General features: G+C 31.6%; 1 protein-coding gene across 2 annotated transcripts in view; it reads right to left on the bottom strand.

Annotated features, from left to right (window-relative positions):
* Positions 1-24,087, bottom strand: part of LOC107450689 (chitinase 7) — an 80,063-nt gene that overhangs the window by 7,733 nt on the left and 48,243 nt on the right. The window contains exons 4-10 of one of the 2 annotated variants that reach the window (XM_071180017.1): positions 21,866-22,044; positions 11,712-11,836; positions 9,705-9,828; positions 9,391-9,576; positions 7,936-8,055; positions 6,685-6,970; positions 4,200-4,512 (exon numbers count right to left, since the gene is read on the bottom strand). In XM_071180017.1, the coding sequence (XP_071036118.1) occupies positions 4,200-4,512; positions 6,685-6,970; positions 7,936-8,055; positions 9,391-9,576; positions 9,705-9,828; positions 11,712-11,836; positions 21,866-22,044 (1,333 nt within the window). Of the gene's footprint in view, positions 1-4,199; positions 4,513-5,051; positions 5,365-6,684; positions 6,971-7,935; positions 8,056-9,390; positions 9,577-9,704; positions 9,829-11,711; positions 11,837-21,865; positions 22,045-24,087 lie in introns of both variants that reach the window. The other variant, XM_071180018.1, reaches the window with a different exon arrangement.

The following is a 24,087-nucleotide window of genomic DNA, read 5'->3' as shown; positions in this document are numbered from 1 at the left end:
AACTAGACCAAGTCAAGGAGACCATGTCACACAATTAAATCAAAACTACACCCCCCTCATTCAGCAGCTGCCACACAGAGGTACCAATACAATCTAAGATATGAGAGGGAGAAGTGATGGCAGAACAACGGCAAGCAGCGTAAGTCTTCTTGTTTCCGTTAAAAATTAGACTCTTAATATGACCAGTCTTAAGTCTAGATAGAGTAGTCTCAGCAAGTCTTGGACAAGAGCATTGCAATGACAGCCCAGGGGACTCAGCGGCATACCAGGTATGTTCGTTTAGGGTCCTCCAAGTGGTGTTTATATTAGCCAAGATCAGGGAGCGAACCTCAGAAGTTCGCAGTTCGGTGGTGGGGAGTTCGCTAACCTTCATCAGCAAGCAAATCAGCAATTTCGTTTCCTTAAACCCCTACATGTGAAGGAATCAACTGTAAACATACTGTACCACCATGGGTCAAAGCAGGCAATTTTCGAATGGTATCCTGCTCCGATTTAACCAGGATATTAGGCTGATTCCTCAAGTACAGTTAGATAACCTCCAAATATACCTTGTAAATACCAAACTATCCATAAATGAATTTTATTTTGGTCACTAATTAAGTTTAATTTACATCACTCAATGCATGTTCCGGTGAGCATTAATTTATTTTTTTAACTTCTAATGAAAAAAAAACTGTCCTTTGTTGTACATTCCCTGTCTTAACTGTTACAAAATCCAGTACAAAACATAATTATAATAAAATGCTCAAATTAATTCTTTCTTTCTTCAAAGCTACTTTAAGTTTAAATAATCATGAAACATTTATTTTAATTAATGATAGAAACGGGGACTCGGAGCCGAAAAATCCGTGATGCTCCAACTTCGATTCCGAATAATAAGCTAGCTCAATCTTCACATCCAAATGATAAAACTATAGCTCTATCACCGTCAATTTTACTATAAATTTATGCGCGCTTCTGAGTTTCAGATTTTAATACGAAATTTTTATTATAAAAGGATACATTAAAAAAATAATGAGATATTATATAAAAATAGGTACATATAAAAATAAGATATAATCTAAAAATAGGTACATATAAAAATAAAATATAATCTAAAAATAAAAGTCCATAAAAAATAAGATATTCACTGTTGATTTACTGATTCATTTACGGTTGTTTAATTCACTGTTGATTTATTAGTTCACTCTTAAGAAAACACTTATAGCTAATTAAATTCTCATTCATTACTTGATCTGAATTGAGTCGCGAAATTTTTCCTCCCCATTGGCTATCGAATGTCTAGGGCTGACCGAATATTTAGGCTAAAGATTTGTCTTGTAAAATATTGTATTTCAAATCAAACTATCATCCATTTTCCCCCTAGAGTCAGAATTTAAGTGCAAAATAAGGGGAAAATATCAGGAAGCAACTTCGGCAAATCTGCAATCGAAAACCGAATGATTTACTCAGATTTTCAATGAACCATAAACTAACCTTAAAAAGTAGTATTTTAGTGTCGAAAAACGGTGGTATACAAAACATGAAGTGTTAATAGTATAGGAACATTTCTGATATTTTCTTATTTTAATGATATGTTGATGATGTTTGAATCATTGAAGTCTTACGGCAACCTTATTTTAAAAGCAAATTATTATTATTATTTTCTGTAATAAATAAATTTCATTTTCTTACATCATAGTTCATTTTCTTTTCTTTGGTCGTCAAAAAGTTCATCATACTACGCTTGTTAAAATTTTGAAAATTGATCTTGTTTTTGTGAAAAAAAGGGTGAGAAAAATTTCAGTTTGGCTAGTGCCTAAAGAGGGGAAATTTCATGACCTGTCTTGAATTATACTAAATGCAATTTAATGCCGAGAATAATTTTTCTATAACAACTTGGAGGCAACAATGCGGCAGGAATCTTTATTACTTGATTGTAGGATACGATGAAATGCATCAGACACAAATTACACTTTAGAACAATTTTTTCTTTTATGTTACAAGAGATTATTCTAACGGATCATGGAAATTTTCACGTCTCAGATTTTAAATTTGAAATCCGTTTTTTCTCTAAGCTACAGTTTCTTTTTTTAAAATGACACTTTTAGTCTAATTTTTGTCGAAATGTACAAGTTTAAAAACGTTATGTATAACAAGTTATCCCATAAATGTTGTGACCATCTTCTAGGGGAGTGAGTGCATATCATCAGAATTAAAACTGCACAGAAACATATCCCCGGAGTATTATCATGCAACGCTAGGGGTGCTTTTTCTATTCTGAACTGCTTATTCGTTCGCTTATCTACTATGACCCACTCATAAAACAGGTCAATGGTCGAGAAGCACCCCTAGCCGCATACGCCAACATTTCTGGGCAAGGCTACATATACAATTTTAAGTCTGATGATATGTTCTACTGCCCTTAGAAGTTTGTCGTAACATTCATACGATACCCTGAAATATATAGCGTTTTTAAGCTTGTACATGTCGAGAAAAAAATGGTCTAAAAATGACATTAAAGAAAACTGCAGTTTCAGGTTTGAAATCCCCATACCCAAATTAGACAAGTAAAAAGTGCAACAAAAAACTCGTTTCCGGAAATATTAAATCTTTTTATTGTAAGTCAGAAAAATTTAAGAGTCAGAAAAAAAAAGTTTCAATGACTATTGAAAAACTAAAACAGCACTGGAAGCATGGGAAAATGTAAAGCTCCAGTTCCAGGAAAAACATAGCTTCGAAGCAAATTAAAATAGTCAAGCAAAATAGTTAATCCAGTGTTCAAAATTTCATCCGCTTTGGATAATTAAATTAATAAATTAAGTTAAAGCAAAATATGTGTCGCAATATTCTAAAGGAGATTTATGTATTTGTTGAAAAAGTCATTTATAAATGAGCCAAAGGTACGAATTGTGTAAGAAAGCCTACAGCGATATTACTATAAATCTCTTCTAATTAATTGGATAATGAAAGGTTTTGACTTTGAAGGGAGTCACGCAATAACTTGGTCAGGTGCGCATGTTTGGAATATCAATCAAAATAATTATATACATATATTTTTATTTACGTGAAACATAAAGCTTTTTAAGAAGACCCTGGAGCGCAAACGATGAAACTGATGCATTTTTTTAAAAATTATACTACTTTGTTTAGGACGGATATTGTTCTAAATCATTTAACGAATCTCTTTAACAGTAATTCATAATAGTAATGTAATTAGCACCAAAAATAATTATTATAAAATGGCTAAATAAGATCAGACATCGATTTAAATAACTTTATCTTAAAATGTAACGTCGAACTACATTATTCTAATAATAATAAAAACTTCTTAAACTCTTCATTTGGAAATCAAACAAGATTAAAAAAGTAAGGAAAACAGTACAGGTAATTTTACCTTTAAATTAGGGAAATAATAATATTTATAGGAAAACAATAACTTTATGACTTATAACAATTTTATGCTGATGACAATCGAACCAAATAAAAATTAATGTGGAAAAACTGGATCATACCATGTGATTTTCCAGTCAATAAAAATGTATTGACAACAATGGAAAACTGCGACACCATTAGATGGTTGGTTGGTGTCGTGTCATGGACAGAAAATAATTTTAAACGTGTTCAAAGGTCCTATATACAACATCTGCAATTTGAAGGCAATTTTCTATATAAGTCCGCCCACGGATTGTCACTTTTTTGCTGCGATTGCGCCAGTATAGTGGGACAGTTGAAAAGATGTATGGGCGGTTAGTTCTATGTCTGGGCAATTTTTGCAGAAACAGTAAGTCCTTGTTCCGTCACCATGAATCTTCATCCCCCTAAAGTGTCCTGTCCGGAGTTTTGTTAGTGTGCTGGTGAAAGTTCTATTGGTACTGATTTCAGGTATTTGGTGGTTGATTTGGATTTTCCTGTCATTGAATTTTGCCTTAGTTACTGAATTGATATCGCTGAGAGTGACGTGAGTAACTTTGCTGGTGTTTAATTGTCTTGCCTATTCTGCCAAGGCATCAGCTATCTCGTTTTCAGTAATTCCAACATACACGGGAATCCACTGTATGGTGCAGTGTTTCTTCAATGCACCATGCAGGGGATTCCCGCTCATGTTGGCATTACACCATTAGATTTTTATATATAGTAAGAAATACCTAGTTATTCAATGAAATAACTGAATTATACACTTTAACGGTAACATACATACAATGTTAAGCATTTCTTACCTGTAACCAGATTTCGTTATCTGCTTGAAAGGTGCTGTTCCAGATATCCAACCTCCAACAGACAACAGCACTTTAAGTTTAGGGTTTTTCTCCTTCAGTCCCAAAATCCTGTCATAAAGTGATTTTTTAGCTGGAGGATTAGGAGTGTCTGCTCCGTCAATGGGCGACAAAGTATCATTTTTGATTGTGGAAAATGCAAAGATGACATGAGTGCATAGGAATGGGTCAATGTGTTCTGGCTGGAATTTTCCCTGTCCAGGCCGTTTCAGTGACCAGCTAGTGTAGTAGCAGGCCACTCTGGCATTTGTTGCATCTGGAAAACAATTCGAAAAACAATCATTCGTTGGATACAATCGTAAACATTTTCNTCTCCGAGATCTGTGGACACAGTGACGTCATGAGGAGGGAAATCGTAGCTTCAGCTCTAAGAGGGGAGTGAACTAGCCCTTCTATTCTCTTTAGCCCTGAGTTAACCAGATCAGTGAAAGCTGGGCTCTGCAGGGATAAGGATTGATAGAGCTCTTTACGAGCATTTTGATAAAAGAAGCACTCCAGGAGATAGTGTTCGTTCGTGTCTTTTAAAATGAGGGAAATAAAAATATTTATAGGAAAACGATAACTTTATGACTTATAACAATTTTATGCTGATGACAGCCAAACCAATATGAAAATTAATGTGGGAAAACTGGATCCTACCATGTGATTTTCCTATAAAAATGTATTGAGAACAATGGAGAACTGTGACGCCATTTGATTTTTATATATAGTAAGAAATACCTAGTTATTCTATGAAATAACTGAATTATACACTTTAACGGTAACATATACATACAGTGGTTAAGCATTTCTTACCTGTAACCAGATTTCGTTATCTGTTTGAAAGGTGCTGTGCCAGATATCCAACCTCCAACAGACAACAGCACTTTAAGTTTAGGATTTTTCTCCTTCAGTCCCAAAATTCTGTCATAAAGTGATTTTTTAGCTGGAGGATTAGGAGTGTCTGCTCCGTCAATGGGCGACAAAGTATCATTTTTGATTGTGGAAAATGCAAAGATGACATGAGTGCACAGGAATGGGTCAATGTGTTCTGGCTGGAATTTGCCCTGTCCAGGCCGTTTCAGTGACCAGCTAGTGTAGTAGCAGGCCACTCTGGCATTTGTTGCATCTGGAAAACAATTGGGAAACAATCATTCGTTGGATACAATCACAAACATTTTCGTTGCTGGAAGCACCGTTTCTGTAGGTTTCTAAACTGTGTTTCTCTGGAAAATTATGGACCTGACTTTTAAAAGCTTAATTTTGTAGAGCGAGTCATTTATTATTTTCCTGCACAGTGACAAAAGTTTGAGTTTCTATTGAAAAATTTTATACCGATGCAATTTTATTTTATTTCACTACTGAAGTCGAACAGCTGGATCCAATTCTGAGTTTACGACTATTAATGTTCAATTACGTATCCTTGTAATTTTGAATTTAAGCCAGAAGACAAAGAAACTCCTGGACATTGGGAGACTAACTAACCTTCGCAGATGACTTTTTGATGGAACTAACCCTCATTTGCGTTACATGGAGAGGAAAACCATGAAAATCTTCCACAGTTAACGGCAATGGGATTCTAACCCATGATCCGTCTACCACTGAGGATATTTTACGTCAGCACTCTGGTGTGAGCTGGGAGCAGAATTTGCATCAACCGGCCACATACCGAATCAATTTTATTTTATAACCGTCGTTGAACAGCCGACGCAATTTTGGGTTTACGACTACTAATGTTCAACTGCGTAGTCTTGCAATTTTGAACCCAATTCAGAAGACGAGGGAACTCCCGGATCAAGTATTGAGAGAAATTTGCCTTCGTGGAGGACTTTTTGATGGGATTAAACCTCATTTGTGTTACATGGAGAGGAAAACCACGAAAACCTCTCAGGGTTAGCCTAGCGGTAAAAGGACTCTAACCCATCATCAGTTTACCATTGAGGACATTTTTACGTCAGAACTGTGTGGCCGGGAGCGGTATTCGTATCGACCAGCTATCGTTGGGATTCGAACCCAGTTCGCCCCATTGGAAGGTGAACGCTCTATCCCCTGAACCACCACGGCTCATGCTGAGTCAAAGTCATGCCGGGTACGGGGGCTTGAGATTGAAAATCGCAATCATAATTGTCGATAGTTTCATTTTTCAAACTGCGAAAAATTCTGCAGTGGAAAATTTTACGCTGTTATCGTTTGTCTTTGGTATTAATGAGTATTTTTATCTCGGAAATATTTACTTGAAATAAAATATATTTTTATTTACGTGAAACNTTGCCTTTTTTCACTAACAAATAGAAAAAATTGCTATCGATATTTGCTGTTTTTTATGACAAATAGTCTATTGCGATTTCCTGACAAAATACCCGTCTTTAAAATATATTGTTATGATTCAAGTAACGAGTTATAGATCGAATTTGCAATGAAAATAATATTAAACACATGATGTATCTACCTGGATCAGCTTTTATTTCAACAGGTCCATCGAGATCAAGATCTTTATCTTTTCTTACATTGACTTCAGACAAAACGGGTGCTGGTGTAGGAGGTAACGATTTTCTCACTTTAATGGACAACGCCTCCAGGTCAGTAATAGGTCGCTTAGGATGTCCCAACAATTCTTCTCCCATTGCTCCAATTAATGGATATTTTTGTCCATTTAAGCAATTTCCTAAGAAATCATCCATATCAAGTGTCCATACCATGGCACCTCCATAACCATTATCTTTTATCCAGTTAAGCTAGAATTTAATATTTATGATTAGACTGATCAGACTTAGTTCGTAAAAAATGCCTTTTTAAAACGAAGCTGTTGGTGATTGCGCACCACTAATTTAAACTTGTGAGTTTTTAATATCTACTAATTCAAACTAGAGCATACCACAACTGGATGATTAATTCAAGCGTTGGAGGCCTTTTAAGAAATCCAATTTAGAAACGCACTCATAATGAAATTTTATTTTGGATTTGATGTCTTCTAAACCATTTTGAACTTTTTTTTGTAGTTAAAATATTCTAATATAATCTAATAAATTCTTTTATAATCTACACATATTTTCTAATAAATTCTTTTTTATTCTTTTTAATATAATCTAATAAGTTCTAATATAATCTACAAATATATTCCAATAACTGTTTTTAATATCCTACACTCTTCTCCAAACAATAATACTTTAATACGAAAAATATTAACGTTCCTAAATATTTAATACCTGGATATGTGACAAGGGAAATCAAATTTAAAAATACCCACATCTACACATAAATGTTTATGATAGTACTAATTGTTTCACGTTTTTTTTTTCAATTTCGAAAGTTTCATATCACATACATAACTCCTCTTCCATGAATATAATAAAATTTATTTGTAAATTTTAGAAATTGCAGAACATTTAATTTTCTTTCACTTTTAAAATAAAAATATTCTTCTAACTATAACATTAAACTTCTAACAATAAAGCAATACATAAAGCAAAAATTTATTAGCAATATAAATCTAATAATTTGCTCCACGAGCCATATTTCCTCAAAATTCATGTATAAAAAATTAAATGAAATAAAAGTATATTCGTATTACGTATAGTAGTTATTTGCGTGAATAGTTAAGTGAATGACATTTATAAAAGAATGTAACAAGCTAGGTTAATGTATACTATTTGTTCGGTTTCTTAAATGAGAAATAGATAAAAAAAAATATTCTACATACTTTTATTCTAATACTTTTCTCATCATCGAAACCAACCCATTGGTCACCATAATATGCATAAGGAACCTTTTGTTCATCATCCCACACATACTTTGCTCCTTTTTTAATGAAGTCACATACCTGTAAAATAATTATCCGGTCATAAAAATAACATAATTAATTGTTCAAATAGTACATTTATTAACACAGCGCATCTAATTAATTTTATGTAACTTTGCTTTAAAGTAGTTCAATGTGTTTGTTTTTAAAATTAAGTAAAGGTTCTAATGACGAATTGTAAGTTTATGAGCTACGATAACAAGTTAAAACTAGTAAATTATTACTGGTGATTTGGTATATTTTTAGTTTAATTTCATTAACATTTGCGAACGAGTCTTTTAAATATCTATTCTCATTGTGTTAATTCTTGGGAGAAATCCAACATTTCGAAAAATGGAGTAAACTTTAATTTAATATTGGTGGTTTTATGTTTATTATTTTTTCCTTAAATATTTTTTTTAATGTGTGAAAAAAAATCGGCACTTCAAGAAGAAGAATACAGATACCCACACTTGTGATCTATGACGTCAGCGCTAGATGATTGTTTATAAGCAAAATGGTTTGTTAAAGTTGATCTAGTTTCTCTACATAAGTTAAAATGTTAATTAACGTGAAGTTAATGAAATATTGCGCCGTATCGCACATCGAATTAGTTGAAATATAATTCTTTCACGTCTACTTCTTCTACTTCATTTATATTTATTATTTGCTTATGTATTGTAACCTGGATATATTTTTATTTTGTGTTCCTGGCAACTTCGATGTATAATTAGTTTGCTTATGCTCCACATGGCTTCATGCCTGTTTTTGTGTTAAGTAAGAAATATACAGTGAAAGAATTTAAATCTTTGTGAAGGAATATAGAATGTGTCTTGATACTCGACAGGCTTGGTTTAATTGAAATAGAATGGAAAAAACCGTTGATAACGTAAACAAAAGCCACGTTTCAACAACCAATCAGGTTCGAGATACCCTCACTACGTCACTTGCTGTTTAGATACTTGGAAAGTAAATGCAATTATGAATTTAGCTGTACTAGGCCTGCTTCCATGGGGAAATTTAAGAATTCCGTGGCAGCAGAGGCAGCACACATCACGGATTAGTCTTATCGATACTCGAGAGGTGACGTCATCTTTCAATCGTTATCGATTACAAAATAAATAGACAAACCTGGGAAAGTGGAATCTGGCTGTAGAGGATTAAATCTCGATCACATTTTCATCAATTTCAATGGAATTTTAAATTAAGTTAATTTTGGAGGGTGTTAAAAAATGTATTTTCCAATAACCACCAATTAGTTTTTCATTTTATCAAAAACAAAATGTTAAGTCAAATAACAAAAAAGGAAAAAAAAGGTAGGGAAAAAAAAGCAATAATAGATGACGACTAAAAGCGATTTGAACAATTTATACTTACTTCGTAATAAGCTAAAAATCCTTCCTCTCGAGAAAATGTACCAGCCTTTCCACCCCCACTAGTAGGAACGTTCATTCCATTTTTATCTGGACTTTGAAGAGAGAAGCTTCTTCCATAGGTTGCCAAACCAACAATTATCTTCTCTTTAGGTGCACCCATTTTTTCCCACAACTTCACACCGAATTCCTGTAAGAGAAAAAAAAATTAATTTGATATAATCATCGAAAAAGTGAGGATCGTACTGGAAAATGTTCCTGTGATACCATTTTTAGACTCATTTTTGCATCATTTTTAGAATAATTAGGTGTAATTACCATGCATAGTTGTTTTCTCCATTGCGATTCTGTTGACAAAGCGTACAGAGGGCTGTTATGACCGGTTTGGCTTTCCCATTTTCCATGAAAATCGTATGACATAATATTGATGAAATCACAATATCTGAAATTTTGTAAGAACATTTAAGATGACATCAGAAAACGTAAAAGTATAAAAGAATATTTTCACAATCACGGAAAACATGTTTTGTATATATTAAAGGGAAAATTATAAAATGTTAATTCCTACATTTTTGAATATTAAATAAACACAAATAATAAAATAATATAAAAATAAAATAATATGAAATAGAAAACTATTAATGGGAAAAACCAAAAGTGCTCCTCAGGACGCATCTTTTGGTATAGTTTAATGCGATATTTCTGAAGAAAGACAATTATCTTAAGATAAAAATTATTCTCTATAATATATATATAAATATATATATAATTATTTTGTCTCTCTTTTTGTCAGAGATAATATCAATTAGGAACTAAAAAATATATATAATAATTTTTGAGGACATGGAGTGTGTCTGGAACTGTTTATACAGATGCTACCAGTTGTATAAAAAACAATTGCACCACTTACCTTTCCTACAATATATCAAACAATATAATTTGATATAATTTTTATATTAGAGAGATTATAGCAATTTTACGTATCATCCCGCATGTTTATATACGCATAGTTATGTCCCGCATGCTTATGTACTGAATTATCTGAACAAAGCGCAGGTGCGGTACAACAGGATAATCTCGGTTCTATTCAAAAGTAAGGCAAAATATATTTAAATGATTGCGCGCTGAGAAAAACAGTATGCTCAAAACTACTGGAAAATAGTAAAAGTTATTGTGTTTCTGACCCTATGGAAACACATAATTTTTGTCCAAAGCACGTTGGTGTGATTTTGCTAAAATTAACAATATGGTATTTAATGTGTGATAAAATTTGGTAAAGTGGGTAAAGCACCTTAGAGCATGACAGAAAAAACCTTTTATTCTGTTAGATTTACTTTTCAGTTTTGTATTTTTCACTAAATGTTCAATAATAAGAACTATATTTTTTAAAACTAGAAATTCCGATAAATCGTTACCATATGATAGGAATAATTACAAATTAATGGTTAAAAAGGATAAAATCTATACTGTATTTTTTTTAACCAACAGTATTTTTTTCATCAGAAATGTTATTACTATACAGTACGGTAATTTTACGAAACTTTTTTTCTCCATGTACGGGACTGGTACGAGAAAGTGCTGCATCTCTCGAATAGAAATATTTCCTTCATGGACTTCTACCTAGTAGATATGTTAAATCTCTCGAATTCAGTATATTTGGCCGTATCTCACATGTTAACGCCCGGGTCACGTTAACGTATGTTCTGTTCAAGCTGCTTAGGGAACCGAAATAGTGTCTGAGAAAAACATTCTTGCATGAACATGCAGAAAGCAATGTAATGGCGCTCAATTTCTCTGATATCCTTTTCTCCTTACTTATATCGAGTTAACAGATATCTTTTCACGTTCGATCAATATATTGGATTCTGCAACTGATTTGTTTCAAAATTTTAAAACTTGTGTGTAAATCAATGTACTATAACGCTTTTCAAAAGCCTTTAATTTATTTTTCCAATTATTGAACACCGAATAAGTATAATTATTGTTTTTTTTGCATAAAATTATCTTTTATTTAACAGTCGCCGTTTTCTGTGTGACGCTATTTCAATACGATTAAAGATTTACAAAGGACTTTCTGGTGAAAAAGTGACCTTGTCTATTAAATTAATAAATAAGATTTGTTATTGCATATATGATTAGTAAATTGTAGTCCTAGTTCTGAAGACAAAAACATAAACAGCTGAAAACAGTACTTTTATGAAAATTAAAAAAGTTTATTTTAACAGCTAAATATGGACAAAAATCTCAATATGGTATTTTGAGGGGAGAAAGAGAGCACTTTTTTTAAATGTTTATGAAAAGTAATATGTTTTTTAAGATACTTACGCAGCCACTGCAGGTACGTCGTAACCTGAACGAATAGTTTCGGAACCAGCCGAAACAGCAACTGTTAGTAGAAGACGAGGTAACTTTTTGTCTTTGGATTCCTCTTCAAATGCTTCACGAAGTTCCTGTAACGGTAGAGTTTGTTTCATCAATGACACATTATCATATGTGGGATAAATAAATAGCGTTAATCTTTTTCTGGTAGAGTTCCAATAAGTTTGACATGACTAGCGGTCGGAATTAACGAGCCCCAAGTAGCGAATTTACAGTGGTTGCTACTTTTATTCGTAGTTTATAGTGCAGAGTGATATTTTTTTAAAAAGCTGTGTAGTGAGTAGTGCGATTTATATATACACCGAAGAGCCATTACATTATGACCACCCTGCTAATAACATGTAGGACCACCTTTCGCCCTTAAAACTGCTAGCACACGCCGTGGCATTGATTTCACAAGGTGCTGATAGATAGGCTGAAGTATCTGGTACCAAGAGCTCACCAACTGGTCCTGCAATTCCCTCACATTGCGAGGGGGTAGCGTGGCAGCACGAATTTGGTTTTCCAAGTAGGACCACAAATGCTCTATTGGATTAAGGTCAGGTGAATTTGGGGGCNAAGACAAAACTTAATTCGTTTACATCCATCTTTCTTGTTTTCTGCCCTGGAAAGGGTTTAGTCGATTAACAAAACAATAATGAAGACAAACAAATTTGTGAAGGGTTCGATTAAAAGAAAAATCATTTTGTGAAGGGTCCGTTTTTAAGTTAAAATATTTTGTGAAGGGTCCGTTTTTATGAAAAGATATTTTGTGAAGGGTCCATTAACGGACCCAAATTTCTTCTAAACAGACCCCTGGTAAAAGTTATTGTCTTTTTGACCCTATGGAAACACAAAGACTCTATAATTTTGGCCGAAGCACGTTGGTGCGATTTTGGTAAAATTAACAATATGGTATTTCAATGTGTGATGAAATTTGGTAAAGTGAGTAAAACCCCTTAGAGCATGACATAAAAACCATTTATTCGGTTAGATTTACTTTTCAGTTTTGTACTTTTTACCAAATGTTCAATAATAAGAACTAAATTTTTTAAAACCAGAAATTCCGACAAATCGTTACCATATGATTGGAATAATTACAAATGAATGGTTAAACAGGATAATCTATACAGTATTTTTTTTTTTAACCAACAGTATTTTTTTCATCAGAAATGTTATTAGTATATAGTAAGGTAATTTTATGAAACTTTTTTTCTCCATGTACGGGACTGGTACGTGAAAGTGCAGAACCTCTCTAATAAAAATATTTCCTTAATAGACTTCTACCGAGTAGATATGTTAAATCTCTGGAATTCAGTATATTTGAGCCGTATCCCACATGTTTACGCCCGGGACACGTTAACGTATGTTCTGTTCAAGCTGCTTAGGGAACCGAAATAGTATCTGTGAAAAACATTCTTGCATGAACATGTAGAAAGCAATGTAATAGCGCTCAATTTCTCTGATATCCTTTTCTCCGAATTTATATCGAGTTAACAGATATCTTTTCACTTTCTATCAATATATTGGATTCTGTAACTGATTTGTTTCAAAATTTAAAATTTGTATGTAAATCAATTCACTATAACGTTCTTCAAAAAGTTTGAGTTTATTTTCCCATTTATTGAACACTGAATAAGTATAATTATTGCTTTTTGCATAAAATTATCTTTTATCTAACAGTCGCCGTTTTCTATGTAAAGCTATTTCTACACGAATAAAAGATTTACAAAGGACTTACTAGTAAAAAAGTGACTTTATCTACTAAATTAATAAATAAGATTTGTTATCGCATGTATGATTAGTAAATTGTTGTCCCAGTGCTAAAGACTAAAACATAAACAGCTGAAAACAGTAGTTTTATGAAAATTAAAATTTTTTTTTTAACAACTAAATATGAACGAAAATCTCAATATGGTCTTTTGAGGGGAGAAAGAGAGCACTTTTTTTTAAATGTTTATGAAAAGTAATATGTTTTTTTAAGATACTTACGCAGCCACTGCAGGTACGTCGTAACCTGAACGAATAGTTTCGGAACCAGCCGAAACAGCAACTGTTAATAGAAGACGAGGTAACTTTTTGTCTTTGGATTCCTCTTCAAATGCTTCACGAAGTTCCTGTAACGGTAGAGTTTGTTTCATCAATGACACATTTTTATATGTAGGATAAATAAATCTTTTTCTGGTAGAGTTGCCATAAGTTTTCAAGTTTATATGCATGTGAGCGTTAATAAGAATTATGTATTTAGGATGACATATTACGTATAATTTTGACCACACCTTCAAATGCGAATGTACAGTGTACACTCGTGAAACATTGATGTTATTTTAATGAAAAAAAAAACATATTTTCTCTGTAATTTTCGAAGTTCTTTGTTTCTTAAGGGAAATTAAAGAGCATTTGCAAAATTTCAAATATTTGATAATTTCCCAGCACTTCTTGAATTAAATATTCGCTTTCGAGAGAGGTATAAAAAGTTGAAGGTTAAAAAGATGAATATGTAAAAATGCTCATGTGAACATGAATAGATATTTTGTAATACTTCATGTTTAAGTAAGCCAATATTTCTTTTAATTCAAAACTATTTTGAACTTAGTTGTAAATGAAGTCCTCCGACAAAGTTAGCCTTCTAAAAGTAGCTAAGCACTGACTACATTTTGAAAGTAGTTAATAGTCACTACATTTAAGAAAAGTTATTACCGTTGTAGTCAATTACATTTGTAATGAAGTAGTAGCAGCTAGCTATAAGAAATGTATTTTCTCTGACCACTAGACATGACCTAAGGACAAAAGCGTGGTCTTTTTTACAAAAAGCGTGGTTTGATATTTTTTATTTTATTAAAAATTATTGTTTTAAAATGTTAAATGAAGAAAGTTTTTAAGCTATATCTATAGGTGATGCATTTTTAAATCTATTTTAAGATGTGTCTCTAGGGAATATATACCAATAATGCTGAAACTGACTTTGTCTCAGAACTTAAGTAAGATATTGCTTCATTTTTTTCACGGAATATCTATGTATATACATGTTTGTTCTGGGATAACTGTTAATACATATCTTTGGCAAAAATGTTTTTTGAAAAATTAAGAACTAAGAATTTTTAATCTCTTAAAAAGTTTCATCCCTTTTGAGCAAAAATCTTTCAAAACTCAAAAGGTATTCTTGTTAACGCTAAAACATTATCGCAGCATGCTAATGAATTAATCTCAAATATCCCCGAAAAAGTTCAAAGCGATATCATAAATAGATTCTTAGAAAAGGAACACTGAAAAAAGTCCGTTTTAGCATTATTGATATATCCCTACCGACTCTCCTTAAATAATTAAATTTTACGACAGGTCTGTTTCCGAACAAAATCTATTACGTAGGTAGAACTGTAAATCCTTGCTCAGTATAATTTGGTGAATAACATAAAACTGAAAAAACTAAATTTAACAAATTTCTTAAAGAAAATTCTAAGTTAGTGTTCTCTATATTTTGACATTAGAGGATTGGGGACATCACGTCTGAAACCGCTTCATTATATGAACAGGAAAAGTAAATTTGAATACAAAAGAATTTTGCGAGAACTTCTCGAATTTTCCAGACTGCTGCTGTCTAACTAGCCGTTTAATAACAGCATCACATATCTCGTATGCTGAGAGGATACAAAACACATATCTTGTTTCTTGTCTGAATATGAAACGACATTTTTTTAAAAATCTCTGTTATTTGTCACATTAATGCTGCAAGTAATTCTTCACTGACATTCGGAAGATCTGTTCAGCAATCTTTTACGATGTTAATGTATTCGGAAAAGGTGGAAATAAATGTTAAGGGACAATTCCGTTCATTTGCGGTATTGTAATTTGAAAAGACCGGTAAATTACAAAAGGAAAATATTCTTTTGTAATGCAAAATATTATGCAGATTCAATTTACACATTTTCTAAACATGCAATTTGCACATTTGCATTGTGTTAGAAAAGTGGTGATTATTGAGCGACGGCAGCCTTTACTTCCCATGGAGCTGATCACTGGTTACAGGACACTAGTTCTTATCAAGGACAGTACTGTGCTTTAACCACCGTGCTTTCTCGCTCCTTATTCCACCAACTTTTTACGTTTTTTGCGAAAATATCTTCTAGTAGTAACTAGGTAATATAGGACGAGATAGCCAGATTAGTAGGATGTTGGACTCATGTCCAAATGGTCGTGGGTTTGATCCCTGCAGGGGGAAGACTCCTCGTGACTGGTAATATGTGGCCTCGTGACTAGTAAATGGTGACTGGTTCAACTTAAAATCTGTCGGGTCCCAAAGTCCAGTCCTCCATGTTCCCATAACAAATTATACCTCTGGGGGTATTGAATTGGAGATTGATCGTTAATTACAATCTTATTCAAAGTTACAATCTATGAATGAATGGATGTATGAATGGCTCCGCCCTATAAATGGACTGAGAGGAGTGTGTGGCTGAAATTGTATTCTTGGCCATAGATGGCGCCATTGAAAAATACGAAGTGTACTATTTGCCTTAAATTCGCTTGGCTTCACCAAGCAGGCCTGCTTATATTGGCAAGTGACATTAAAAACAACAACAACATGTCTTAATATAATATCCACAGATTTGTAAATTTGATTAAAAGTTATTTTTCATATCACTATATGTAAATGATTCAAAAGTTTATATGGCAAGTCACTTTATTCCAGCTTTTTCGTGGTGAGGCTTTCAAACTATTGACAAAATTACCAAAAAAATTAACCACTCTACCACTCGATAAAATACTTTGCTAAAAGCTTAGTAGGGGGAGTCGAGGGCTCTGTCCCCTGAGCCATCGTGGCTTATGAAATGCATAGCAAACAGGATATTGTAAAAAAATAAATAAATCTCATATTAGAGGAGTAAATTATTTATTTAGATACGATGACGCATGCACAATAAAAAAAGATAATCCTTTCCAATTATTGAAGAAAAGCAGATAAAAGGAAAATCACTGACTAACTTGATGGTTGGACGTTTTTGAATGAGATATGAGATCTAGAGCGGGTGGAGTAGAGTAAATGAGGAACTACAAATTTCATGTTTTACATTTTATGTGATTTTTGAATTTTTTCAATCCTTTGAAACGAAAATCGATAGCTTTAAGCAAGCATAGCTTTTAAATAAAAGCAACAAAATTCGTTTTATCCCGTAATTTTATGAATATTTCTGACTGCTGTTGAACAAAGTGCAAATTAATGATATAAAATACTTAGCATTCAGGAAAGCTTATCAAACATAATTTTTGAATTCTGTCTTCTTTTGATTGATGCAACGTTTTCGTTTTTTTAATCATCAGATTTATCACCTTTGAGAAGAAAGTAATTATTCACTGTCATTTAGAAGGGAACGATCCTATTCAGCAATCATTCACAAAGCTAACATATTCGAAAATGCAAATAAAAAAAATAAATAAATAAAGGAAAAAGCACTTCATATGGGTTGTTTTCTTTTATGTTATTAACATGACTGTTAAATTATTTTACGGACCTTTTGGATCGTATATTATTATCCTATAATTTGCATATTATTATATAATTTCAATTACTTTATTCATTTTAAAATACATAGTATAAAAAAACTTTTTTTCATATGCTATCGTTATAAAGTATTAAAATGCTATCACACTTAATTCATTAAGACTAATGAATTTAAAATCAGCTTTCTATTTGATGAATTGCTTCGTGCCTATCACATTTGAGCCTCTAAAAAAGTGGTTAGGTTTTAATGAAACTATGTGAAATTTTGATTAATTACCTTGATTGCTTTGAACTTTTAAAGACTTCAATTAATATGAAGATGAATAAATGTCAAGGATTTAGGCTTTTGGTACAAAATAAACATTTTTAAAAATTAAAATTTAAAAAAAAATATATAAAAGTCAACAAGAGGTTGCAACTTGTATTGAAATAATGAGAGGAAAAAACATACGTAAAAAATAAACGAAGATACAAATAAAATGCAAATTGTTCCTTTTTCTATTTAAGAAGCTATGCGTATAGTCTGATAGTATGTTATTGTTTGAGAATTGTATTTATCACAATTTTAAAGCTAGCATTGAAAAAAACTCGAATTCATGCATCAGATTCAAATATAAACTGGAAAAAAAACTAACAACGAGATTAAAATTTGAATATTTCAGATTTGCAGAGTAGTAAAAATTTTTTTATTTGAAGGTACTTAGTTCAATGTTTTAATTTGTTGTTAGTAATCAAATGCAGTTTGTTTCAATAGCACTGATATGATTACAATCTCATGATCTCATAAAAATTACATTGCTGAATTATTACATCGGTAGCTTGATTGCAGTTCAAATTTGCTGCAACATAAGGTTGTAATTGAACCATGATTCCATTTTAAGTACCCCTTCATAGTATTGTGTTATGAAGTTTTACAAGTATAATAGTATTATTAAACTTAGCAGCTAATTAAAGCTTCAAAATCTGATCGATATTATAGTTAAAAACGCTTAAAAAATGCAACAGTGTAAACACTGATAACCCACATAACAGATATAAAGGTCATCTTAGTTCAGAGAGGGCGAACCTTTTGTGATAATGTTAAATTTCATTATTTTCGGGTGTCTAATGTGTCAAATGTTACTTTTCTTTCTAATAACAATCTTTGAATTGTTGTACTTGACTCGCGGTGGCTCAAGAGATAGAGCGCTTGCCTTCAAATGAGGTATCCCAGGTTCGAGTAAAAGCCGCAGCCGTTTGCTGACGGCTCACACCGACCGTAGTGCTGACATAAATTATCCTCAGTGGTACCTAAATCATGGGTTAGAGTTCCATTGTGGCTGGGCTAACAATGGGAGGATTTCGTGGTTTTAAGCTTCATGTAACGCAAATGCGGGTTAGTTCCATCAAGCAGTCCTCTACTAAGGCTTAATCTGGGAATTCCTTTGTCTTCTGGATTGGGTTCGAAATCACAAGGCTGCGGTGTGGAAATTTAATGGTCGTGAACTGCGTGGTCGTGAGCTGCTCAACGCCGATTATAAAATAAACTCTAAATTTGTTGTACTCAGATTTCGAACTAAAATATCACATTATATAGCTAGATTTTCTGTTTAAATGTTAATGTTAATTTGCTACAATGAAGTCTGAATAAAGATTTGTTTTTAAATTTTAATTTGATATTAAACTAAGACTGAATAGTGTAAAGTTTGTGTGGTATTTTAAAGAAAATTTAACAGAGAAATGTGAACTTCTGAATTAACTATCACGGCGAATGTCTCTTCGTGGAAGATGGCTTGAATTATTACAATACACATTTCATGATTTCAAATAAAAAAAAAAATTAAAAAAAAATTAAAAAAAAGAAAAGAGAGAGGAGAAGTAACTACCCTCTGAGCAGTTGTCTTGTAAAAAAATAATTTGGGCTTTCTTTAGGGTTTTTAAAGTAAAATGTAATTATTGACCTTTATACTCTGAGTATACTACATAATATAAATTGTTTTTTCGAAAAAAACCATCTTCTTACATAAAATGTCATAAGATAAAAAAAATTCTCCGATTTTTAGGCGAAATAAGAAACTTTAATTACCACGGCATATATATAATTTAAGTAAAAATATCTAGTATAAAAGTTTTATTTTTAAACAAGTTCAGTTTAAAAAGAAGAAGAATATGTAACAAGAACAGTTTTATTTTTAAACTGAAACGAAATCTAAAAAGGGGGTGTTCAAATATTTTATAGTCATGGTTTCGCCAATTCTTATTCCCTCTCTTAGCAAAATAAGTAAATTATAAATTCCATCCCATGCACACGTAAGAAATTTCCAACACTCTCTTCTTGTGTTTGCTTTTACCTTCACTTTTACTCTAGTAATCTAATTTTAGGAATAAATTTAAATAATGTGCTTTCCCTCGGTGGTCTTGAACTCTAACTCTTATAAAAGAAATTATTTCGAACTTTACTTCTCTTAAATTTAACTTTGATTAAAAATATGAAGCTTTCAAAGTTTAATGTTTTTCCAAATTTTCCGTTACTTTTTGCATTAAAAATAGAAAATAAAGGGATTATAGTGTATTGTTTATTTATACCTCGACCTGCCCTATTCAGGGCACACGAGAGTAGAACAAACATTCTACTGACAAAACGTACATAAAACACAAAAAATTACTTTAGCAACAAATATAAATGACATATAAAGAATTAATTAAATTATAGGAAATCATTGTTCACTCCTTCTGCTTGTAAGTAACAATAAGGGGATCTTAGGTGTTCTCAGGGTCTCTCTTAGGTGCTTCGTAATACTTGAATGGCCATAAATTATACGTTTAGTTAGTTAGTTGACAACACATGGGTTTCGTCTTCCTTAATAGATTTATTTCTTCGAAAGTACAAGAAATTGTGCATATGACGAATTGTCTCTGCGAAGAATTATTCCCATGATTAATTGTCGTTGCGACGAGTTGCACCAGCGACGAATTGTCTCCGTGAAGAGTTGTACCCACGATGAATTGTCGCTGTGACTAATTGTGCTCCCGGCGAATTATTACAAGACAAATTGTGTGCTATGAACTGTGCATGACGTAGAACCGCAATTCGGTACTATTTTGAATTTTTTTCGTATTCAGTTTTCTTGAAAGGCACGTTACTTATAACTCCGAGAAAGTTCTTTGTTTTTACTTCGTATGCTTGTTCAGTTTTGAAGCATTCATAATATTTAAAATGGAAAAAAAAAACTAACAAGATATCCTTTATTGTAAACTATTTGTAGCTTTTTATATCTAATTATTCAATGAATCTTCACTGCGACGAATTGTGATTGCGATAAATTGTCCCTACGAAGAGTTGCACCCACGATGAATTATCGCTGTATCGAATTTTGCTCCAGACGAATTGTTACAAGACAAATTGTGCTCGACGAATTGTGTGTGACAAAGCGACGTAGAACAGCTCTTTGGTACTATTTCAAATTTTTTCGTATTCAGTTACTTGAAAGGTACTTTACTTAAAACTTCGAGAATGTTCTTTGTTTTTATTTTGTATGTATGTTCAAAGTATTCATTATAGGCTCTATTCCTATTTCAAAAGGAAAAAACTAACAAGATATCCTTTATTGCAAACTATTTACAATATTTTTTAAAACCGATTTGTGCTTCTACACTCCCTCTATTGAAATGAAAACAAGGTTAAATACTATTTAGGAACGCAGAAGTCAAAAATGTCGGCAGAAACACTTATTATCTTTTATGCATCTGGTCGGTAATCGTACGACCTTGAAAGATAAAGTTGAATATTTAAGACATTCTGGTAAACGGGTAAAAGCAAAAGTATTCTAGGTGGATTGTATTTGAAGGTAAAAATATAAAAACGAATGAAATAACTGTTCGTGGTCAAGGGCATTAGGAAAAGTTGATATCTTGAAATACCACTTTCATAAACCAGGTAAAGAAACTAAAGATTCTTTTGCGTCACATGTTAGAAATGAAACTTTTTTTGTGTACATTACGTTATAATTTAGTATTGTGTTTACTGAAACTGTAATGATAGAAATAGAAAGCAATAAATTATTTTAAACCTACGCAATATAAAATTTTCATGGAAAATTCGATAAAATTTATTTATCATAAAATTAAACTGAATTAATTCATTGTCTTGACTCAATACCAGATAAAAAATGATGACGTAAAGGATAATACGCATGAGTATTCTAGTATAATAGAATACATTTGGACCCGAAATAATGCGTTGAACATTTGCACAATAAATTAAAAATAGATATAAATTTTGATCTGTGTATTCCATGTTCTGCATTTGATGCAACTAAAATTTTAACTTGAATTCTAAGTTCTAAGACTTGACAATAAATTTAATAGCACTTTTAATTTATTTTAATTGTATTGATGATTGTGATTAAAAAACGCTGTTAGTTACGGTGATAAGTATCGACTCTCTGAGTGTCGGTACTTTTTACCGTGATTTAATCGAGAATTTTTTACAGTTCATATTTTTTATAAGGTGAATAATTTCACAATAATTATTGTAGCATTATAATGCATTTGGTCTGCCAAAAATATTGCGGTATTGATACCCCTGGTTGAAATGTGTTATTCCTCTCATTATTAAAGTACAAATTATGCTCATACTTACTTTCAACAAGAGTACGAAATTCTTCTTATCATCTGGTCCTCTGGGGAATTCCCAATCCAAATCAAGACCATCAAAATTCCTGTCCCTCAGGTATTTGATTGCACTGAATACATAAAGTTGACGGTTGTAGCGATTTGATGCCATGTCTTTGAAACGCTGAGTTCCAAAAGACCATCCACCTGCACGATTTAAAAAAAAATTCCTGTTAGTTTTATCACAACATAATTCATTCTCATTACCGATTTCTTAACTAATCTACTCAATTATTAATAGAATTAGCCACTGAGCTAAAAGAAACTGAGCAGTGAATGAAAAACTGCTGAGCTGTAAATAAAAGGCTACTGAGCTGTAAATAAAAAGAAAATGAGCTATAAATTAAAAACTGCTGAGATGTAAATAAAAGGCTACTGAGCTGTAAATAAAAAGTAATTGAGCTGTAAATAAAAAGCCACTGAGCTGTAAATTAAAAGATAATGTTTTGCAACAATTTAAAAAATATACAATAAAGAATACAATTTAAAAATTACAGAGCCAGGAAAAGAATATTGCAATTTTTTTTTAGAAATATTATTACTTGAAAAATAAAATTGTATGAAAGCATTAGTAAACGATATTACTAGTTTTTATGTTTTAAGTTCCTATGTAAGCGTATATAATGTGATGATTGGATATTATTTTAAAAAACTGGTTCTATGAAAACAACTAAGAAAGTTGATAAAAATAAATATTATTTGGAAATTTTTTGTTAGAAAACTTCTGAATTTAAATTGTTAAAAATGACAAAAGAAGTGTTTATTTCAGATTTTAGAAAATAAATTTCGTTAATTATAATAAAACATTTTTGAAAATTAAAAAACAAATAGAAATTTAGTTCCCTAAAAGTTGACCCTTAAGTTAACCCGACTTTTTTGTAACATTCTAGTTTGAACAGCAGATCATCTTCTTTTACTTAAATCGTTATTGAACAACTGCAAAATGTTAATTAAAAGTTTCCGTTCAGCTAACTTTCATACAAATTAAAACAAGAAGTTAATGACCCTATCTTTACATTATTTATTGAGCACTAACTGAACTACAAAATCATTTTTTAAAATATTAAATCACGAACTAAATGAATGAATAAATATCTAATTGAAACATTAATCACAGAAAGATAGTTTCAAACTAATTACATTATCAAATAACAAACATAATCAATAATTGAACTAACTAAATTACTAATTACGCTAAATTTTGACGAATTAACTGAATTATTAAATAACAATCTAAAGCACACAATCAATAACCAAATTATAAAATTACTAAATAACCTACTTAATCACAAAACATATAAGAGAGTTACTAAATCCCTTGTTAAATGATTAAATTATTGATTGAATCCAATTAATTAACTGTATCCATAATAACTACAAAATACTTAATTCTTATAGCCACTAAATCGTTAAATTAATCATTAAATATTCACTGACTTGCTAAATCACTCACTCATTTCTGTCTTTATTACAATTAATATGCTATGTAATTGCCGATGATAGAAGATATGAGTTGGATAAAAAAATACTGAATTTGCACCCGGGTTTTTATTAGTTGCCCCCAGAAACAGATACAAATTAAAGATGTAAATTGGATAAAAAAAAGGTTTGCAAAATTTGAACTTCAACAGGTCTTTTATTAGTTGTTCCCAAATACAGTTATAAATATTCAAATTAAAAATATGAGTTGGATAAAAAAATGTTTGAAAATTATGAAGTTGCAATGGGTATTTCATTAGTTGTACCCCAAAACAGTTCTACATATTTAAATAGTGTAAATAATAGTAATAAAAATGCTCTTAATATTTTAATAGCAAACTTCTTCAAAAGAATTATGCTTTAAATGCTGTCATTTGGATGTTTTCAAACTTAACACATTTCATAACTCACGTTTATGTTTTTTATTATATTCTGTTTATAGGTATGTTATACTTCGTTGAATCGTGTAGAACCTTTGTAACATACCCATTTAAAAAACTAGGTTTATTACGCAGAAGGTAGTTTTATGACAAAATTAAAAATAAAAAACTCTTGAGCACGCTATTATGAAATGAATGAAACTTTTGTTCATTGCTCTTTTAATATTGCATGAATTATTCAGCGAAAAGGGGAAAAAACAAGGAGGAAAATAGGCAAAGAAGTAAGCATTTAACGGTGAAAGACACAGTAAAAAGATTCATTGTCAAGATT

This window comes from Parasteatoda tepidariorum, chromosome 4 (genome assembly GCF_043381705.1).
Source record: "Parasteatoda tepidariorum isolate YZ-2023 chromosome 4, CAS_Ptep_4.0, whole genome shotgun sequence".
Taxonomy (NCBI): domain Eukaryota; kingdom Metazoa; phylum Arthropoda; class Arachnida; order Araneae; family Theridiidae; genus Parasteatoda; species Parasteatoda tepidariorum.
The sequence above is the reverse complement of the archived record's forward strand: the minus strand, read 5'-3'. Positions and strand labels throughout refer to the sequence as shown.